Genomic DNA, 7,040 nt, shown 5'->3' on the forward strand with positions numbered 1-7,040 from the left:
TTCTTTTTCCCTTTAAAGAAACTTTCATGTAGTGGCATACGATGTCCCCTTCATCCCTTGCCCCCTATCTCCAGCCCCTGCCCACCCCGCACACTTTTTTATGCCACAGAAAGAGAAATCGTCATCCTGGTGCCCTTTGCCCCCGTGGGACGGTGAGTGGCTGGCCTCGCCCTCACCTCCGCTCCCCGCCCACCCAGGGCCTTCTGGACGGTCCCGGGTCGCCCAGGCCGGTCACACCGCCTGGCCCCAGGCACCAAGCTGTAAGCTGCCATCTTGGCTGCCGTGTGGGCAGAGAAGGACGGAGCCATTTAACTGGCTCAGCTTCCAAGTGACCATCCTGGTTTCAGAGACACTGACCATCGTGTGTGATGCCGCGGTCGGTGCCACTGACGTAGTAATTTCCCGTTGTCCTCCAATCACAGCTTAAGTGACAAACAGTTGCCAGTACGGTTTTTTTTGTGTCTTAAACATTCCCTAATACCCCGTCAGTATTTTATTGAAAGAGGGCCCGGCCGGTGTGGCTCAGTGGTTGAGTATCGACCTATGAACCAGGAGGTCACGATTCGATTCCCGGTCGGGGCACAGGCCCGGGTTGTGGGCTTGATCCCCAGCTGGGGCGTGCAGGAGGCAGCTGATCAATGATTCTCATCACTGTTTCTCTCTCTCTCTCTCCCTCCCTTCCTCTCTGAAATCAATAAAAATACTTTTTAAAAAAGGACATTAAAAAAACACACTAATAATATTTTTCTTGAAAGAGGCTCTAATTCCCCACCTTTTCTTTTTGCCCCGGAGCTGCAGGAAAGATCTGGAGAAAGAGTTGAAGGTTGACTCAAATTTGCCTCTCGGCAGTTCTAGCCAAGAGGTCACGAAGGACCTGCTGGACATCATCGGTGAGTACGGGCGCGCCGCCTCGCCTCGAGCAGAGGCCTCCCCCGGGCCCAGCGATGGCGGGGGTCAGGAAAGACCACTCATTCTCATCCGGGTACTCGGTGCATTGGCCTTGCTCATGGGAGGCTCTGTGCAGAGACCGGCGTGGAGCTGACAGCCTGGGAGCCATTCAGAAAACCCACAGTCAGTGCAGCCCCAAGGTCCCAGAACTTGGTGGTTGAGCTGAGATCTGCAGGAAACAGGACGTAGACAAAGGTGGGGGCGTCCAGCTGTGGTGGAAACTCACGATGAAATCTTAGCCCGGCTGGTGTGGCTCAGTTGGTTGAGTGTTGACCCCTGTACCAGGAGGTCACTGGTTCCATTCCCAGTCAGGGCACAAGCCCAGATTGCGGGCTTGGTCCCCAGTAGGGGGCGTGCAGGAGGCAGCCGATCAGTGATGTTTCTCTCATCATTGATGTTTCTATCTCTCTCTCCCTCACTTCCTCTCCCTCTAAAAAAAATCAATAAAAACATTAACTTAAAAAAAAAAATCCCAAAGCTCCGCTCTAATTCCACCACCAAGAGATATTGACAGCGTGCTGTGCGTCTGGCAGACACTTTTCTGCACGTCTGCACGTTCTGTGGCTGAGCTATGTGACCCCCGTTTCCATGACTCATGGCACAGGACACGGCTCCTACTTCAGGATGCGTAGCCCTGGAGCTGTCGGCTCTTCAGGGAGGGAGATGCCAGCGAGTGGGGGGAGACCCTGCCCGCCCACTGCCTTAGGGCGCTGAGTCTCCTCTAGTCGCCCCAGGAGGTGAGCTGAAGGCCTGGCTACCTCTGCTCGCCCTGCAGGTCAGCGGTGTTGTACCCCACTCTCTCCACATGCCTGAGAGCCGGGACACACATGTGCACCCCTGTATTCTCCTGCCCACAACTTCCTTGGGGGCTGCGGATAGCTGGGCACTTTAAGAGCAGAGCCAGAATGGGGGGCACTGAGCCCCCTTAAGGTTTGGCCCGGGCTCTGGCAGCCGGCCTGCCCCCGCGGACATGCCCGCCTTGTGCAAACCCAGCCGAGCAGCCACGTGCGTTCACTTTGCCTTCGGAGACCTACCTGGAGCGTAACGCTGTGTCCTTGCTTCCAAGACAACACCAGCATCCGGACCATTGAGGAGCTGGCCGGGAAACTGGAGTTTGAAAATGAGCTGAACCGCGTGTGTGAGTCCTGCGGCGACTCCCCCTTCACGGAGGAGGCCTGGGCGCTGCTCATGGACGAGAGCCCGCAGAAGGCGGTGGAGGCCGACCCCGGCAGCCTCCGGCGGGCCTTCGACGACCACAGCGTGGTCCAGACGGTCCTGGACCTGGAGGAGGACTACCACCTGATGGGCTCTTTCAAATACCACATGGAGTGAGGGCGCCCGCCCGGTGCCTCCCGGGAGTCACGTTTCTCAGAGGGTTGGCCGAATCTGCCGCCCCCTCCCCCCCTTAACTTCCAGTTGTTCCCTTTCGGAGCTGGGAGCCCAGCTGTTTTCATTTGCTTTGTTTTGTTTTCCTGTTGCTTTGAAATAGTTCTGACTGTTCCTTGTTTTCACTTGCACCTGTTTCTTTGGTTGATGGTCAATATACCTGGTGCTCAAGGCAGGTGTGGGCTGTGGCCTCTGCTGTGTCTCTCGATGTTCTTTCCCATGAGCCCCTGCGGCCACAGCCAGTGAGCTTGGTGGACCCTGTGGAGGCCCTCCTCGTCTCTAGACCAGCCTTCCCTCGATCCCCAGCCCTGCCCTGCCCTCAAAGGGACTGGGAGCGTCCCTGGTCCCCTCTTGACAGGGCATTCTCATGAGGCCTCCCTGCCACCCCCACTCCAGACAACTGGGCCCTAGCTGGTGGGTGGGGAGGGGAGAGGTGCACACAGGTGCCTCCCACCCACCTTCATGCCTGGACCTCATCCATGCCCCTCCAGGCCTGGGGACCCTGAGGCCACGGTGGGCAATGGCCCTATTTGGTCAAGGTGGGCAGAGAGGGGGAGAGGCCGGGACACTGCCCCCGAGGTCAGCACAGCCCCAGAGCTTAGCAGGGCTGGCTCCACCCACCCTGGAAAGAAAGGGCCTCATCAGAAATTATTTAGGCAAATCTCAAAAGCATGGCGTCCCTTCCGGAACCTAATGACTGGCAGGTCTGACCTTCTGGAAACAGGGGCAAGGTGAGTGCCTCCTGGGCTCAGGGGGGGCCGGGGGAGGAGGCTGCCCCACAACCCAGAGAGCCAAGCAGGGAGGCCCCCGGGGACCCCCCCCCGACATTCAGAGGCTACGGACCTCACCCCCTGCGTTTAGGTCTGGTGACTCCTCTGGGCTCAGGGATCCAGAGGGGTGGCGCCTGCCTGCACCCCGAGAGCCCTGGCCACCCTGGGGCACAGCGGCCGCCGCCGCCCACCCAGGCCGAGGGCAGGCCAAGGACCGACCCGGCAGTGAGCTCCCAGCCTGTGGGGTGGTGGCCAGTTTCTTCTCTGGCCTTGGCCGCCCGCTCACAGGAGGCAGCGGCTGCATGGAGAGGCCGGGCCCGGGGTAGTCAGCAGCCCAGGTCACCACAGTGCATCCCGAGTGACCGGAGGAAAGGGGCCTCCCGCTGCCCCCGCCGCCCGGAGGGAGCTGGACAGAGGGCGAAGGAGGAACAGGTCTGCAGGCGGAAGCTCTGTGCCCGGTGAGCAGCCTGCGTCCTGCGGGGCCACCCACCCCGCGGTGTGACGAGGAGGCGCCCTGCCTCGGGCCCCCTGATCAAAAGCTCACCTTCGCGGGGGCCCAGCCCGGCCGGGACTCACCGTCATGACAAACGGCCAGCGGAGAGCGGCCAAGGCGAGGAGGCAGCGGCCGGGCCGGAGCAGGAGGGGAGACTGGTGAAACCCAGACGAGGCGGCTGGTCCCGTTCATGCATCTGTTAGGGTCTTAGTTGGACGAACTGCCAGTTGGATGAGCTGTTCGCACTGGGGGCTGGGTGAGGGGCAGGTATAAACTCACTGTTCACAACTTTCCTGCAAACCTCGTTGCTCTAAAATTTACAATGTGCTACTTTTTTTAATGCAGTTGCTCCCGTTTGAAAACGTATGAGCACATGAGCATTGTCACGGAGGGGACACGGAGGGGACCAGTTTCCCCTTTTCCTGTGTTTTCTAACTTATTGCCACGGGCATGTGTCACTTCTGTAGAAAGAAGGAATTATGAAGTTTTTTAAAACCCTCATCTCTGCCAACCAGCCATGGACTCCCTCACCAGGCACCTGCCCGAACTGCCGTTCACCGTGCCCAGCGTGGGCAGAGGCCAGGCCTCCTGGGGGTCCCTTCCCTGCGGGCGGGTCAGAGCTGCTTCTCAACTCAATTCCCGTTCCGGTGGCGGGGGCGGCTGCCGGGAATGGCAGGGGCCCTCACTCTGGAAGACCAAAACGGGGTTTCCTGACTGGGTGGAGGCAGTTGTCGGGGGACAAGGGTGGAGCGTGGGGCAGGCTGGGTGGGCAGAGGGGCTCCCTGGCCGGCCCCAGATGTACCTCTATGGGCGAGCCTGCACGGCCATGGCATACTCAGCCCCGGGCGCCTTATGTGCCGCGCCAGCTCAGCCTGGTTTCAGTGACCCTGAGTGGGGGTGTGAAAGGCTCAGAAAAGACAGACATGAGAATGAAAGCTGGGTCTCGGTGGGACGCTGCCCCTCTGAGGGACAATGCCGGCGCCCACAAGCCGTGTCTTTATTTTATAGCAGATGCCACGAGGCAAAGTAAGGGCGTGATCAAGATGTTTACAACGTTCTCGTGGGTTTCAGTCCCACTCAATTACGTGCACCTGAACTCTATCACTCGGGCACCTGGGGCCAGGTGTTCGGACCATAGGCTCAAGCTCACAGCTATAGCTGTTGGCTAATTGTGCTGGGACGGCCCGGCCCTCCAGCTGGGACTTGCACGTGGCCACGAGAGGACTGTGCCCTCTGCTCAGTCCAAGGCTTGAACCTGTCCATACACTGTAACCGCGCCCCATATACCTCTGTTTAGTTTTTGTTGTGTTTGTGTTTTGTGTGGGTTTTTTTTTTTAATATATTGATTTTTTACAGAGAGGAAGGGAGAGGGATAGAGTTAGAAACATCGATGAGAGAGAAACATCGATCAGCTGCCTCCTGCAAACTCCCTACTGGGGATGTGCCTGCAACAAAGGTACATGCCCTTGACGGGAATCGAACCCAGGACCCTTCAGTCCCCAGGCCGACGCTCTATCCACTGAGCCAAACTAGCTAGGGCTTGTGTTTTGTTTTGTTTAGAAAGCTGGCAGTTTTCATGGCCCCGATGGAACTCCTTTCCTGGGAACTAAATTGTTCCTTCCCACCACCAGCCCTCCATCAACCTGACTGCAGCCAAGAGCACCCTGGCCTCAGTTACTGAGCCAGCGGGGGCTTGTTTTTGTTTTAAAGGTATGTCTATTGAGGAGGGAGAGGGATGAGGGATGAGGGAGAGATCAATGATGAGAGAGAAGCATCGACAGGCTGCCTCCTGCACGCCTCCCACTGGGGATGGAGCCGCCACCCGGGCATGTGCCCTGCCCTGACCGGGAATCGAACCGTGACCTCCTGGCTCTGGTTGGCGCTGAGCCCCTCCGGCCGGGCAATGCTCTGTTTGTGTGGAAATTCCCGTTCACCACAGGGGCCATGCTCCTGGACCCCTGGCACTGGAGCTTCCTCTGTGGACACAGCTGTTCCGGGAAGTGCCCCTCGGGCCACAAGCTGGTCACTCCCCGGCCACCTGCCCCTCGGCACCGGCTCCCCAGGGGCCCGAGGAGGCCTTCCTGCCTGGGCACCGCTTCCTGCAGCCGCAGGTGTGCTCCCGGGCAGGTGGGGGTCTCGAGGCTCCCTGGAGGGGACAGGAGCCGGAACATCGGTTGTCCTACAACTCCCTCCCCAGGCGGCGGAGCTGGGCCCAGAGCCGGCTCGGGAGGAACAGACTGAGGAACTCTCGGGGTGGCGTCTCCCTGTCCCCCCAGTTCCTCTGGGCGAGCCAGGCAATCGCTGGCTGTTTCTGTGGAGACACTGGCTGCGGCTGGATTAGCAGAACCGAAATAGAAACACGTAGCTTAGAGAACAAACAAGAGCTCGAGCCTGCTCGCCCACCGCACACGGGAACTCCAGGCACAGTCAGGGCTTGGCGCTGCCCGGCTGCCCTAGGAGCGGCTCCCCTCCCCTGGCCGCCTCCCCACGGTCAATGCTGAAGCCACTGGGACCACTGGCCATGCCGGTGGGCAGGCTCTGTCCCAGCACTCAGGGCAGGAGCTGGTCTTAGCAGCTCCTGGGGCGGCTGGGGGCTGAGGGGCAGCTGAGGAAGAAGGGATAGAAAAAGGAGCGATCCCGGCCGGGTGGCTCAGTGGTTGAGTGTCGACCTATGAACCAGGAGGTCATAGTTCGATTCCCAGTCGGGGCACAGGCCCGGGTTGTGGGCTCGATCCCCAGTGTGAGGTGTGCAGGAGGCAGCCAATCCATGATTCTCATCATTGATGTTTCTCTCTCCCTCTCCCTTCCTCTCTGAAATCAATAAAAATATATTCATTTTTTAAAAAGGAGAGAGAGGAGTGAATGGCCAAGTGGAGGTCACAGCTGAGGCCTGAGAGCAGAGCCAGGATTCTTTCAAAGGCCAGTTCCAGGTTGGCCGTGGGCTGGACTCGGAGACCCTGGCCCCAGCGCAGCCGGCTCTCCCTGTTCCACATCCCTCCCTGTCGGTGTCTAGCCACGTGGTCGGGACCAGAGTCTGAGCTCTCGCCAGGTGGCCCTGGGGCCACTCTGCTCAGTGGGCTCGGCCTCTGTGTGGCTCCAGCCAGCAGATTGGGCTCAGAGGCCTGCTTCTCATCGCTGGCCCAGGGTCCCTCCTCCTCCTGCTCCCTCACCTCCTGGCCACCGCTCTGGCTCCTCAGCGCCAGACCCTCCACCTCAATCCCAGGGACATATCCCAAAGAGGTCGGGACCAGGAGGAGGGTGACAGACCACCTGGGGCCGTGCCCCTTCCCTTGCACTCAGGACCCCACCTGCCACTGGGGCGTTTGAGTTTGTTAATGATCAAAGCAGCAGATGAAGAGGCCAAGGGGCCCAGTCCCAGCCAGTCTCTGTCCTGACTGGCCGGTGACGGAAGCAGCAGACTCTTGAACGTGGGGGGAAGCAGC

General features: G+C 59.7%; 1 protein-coding gene across 1 annotated transcript; it reads left to right on the forward strand.

Annotated features, from left to right (window-relative positions):
* Positions 1-730: 730 nt before the first annotated feature.
* Positions 731-2,509, forward strand: CUNH3orf62 (chromosome unknown C3orf62 homolog; the record flags this gene model as incomplete). The annotated part of the gene is made up of 2 exons (XM_023747755.1): positions 731-890; positions 2,015-2,509. Coding segments are annotated over 2 exons (426 nt in total), but the record flags the coding sequence as incomplete, so codon positions are not given.
* Between the last annotated feature and the right edge of the window lie 4,531 nt (positions 2,510-7,040).

Source organism: Myotis lucifugus, unplaced genomic scaffold (genome assembly GCF_000147115.1).
Source record: "Myotis lucifugus unplaced genomic scaffold, Myoluc2.0 scaffold_961, whole genome shotgun sequence".
NCBI classification, from domain to species: domain Eukaryota; kingdom Metazoa; phylum Chordata; class Mammalia; order Chiroptera; family Vespertilionidae; genus Myotis; species Myotis lucifugus.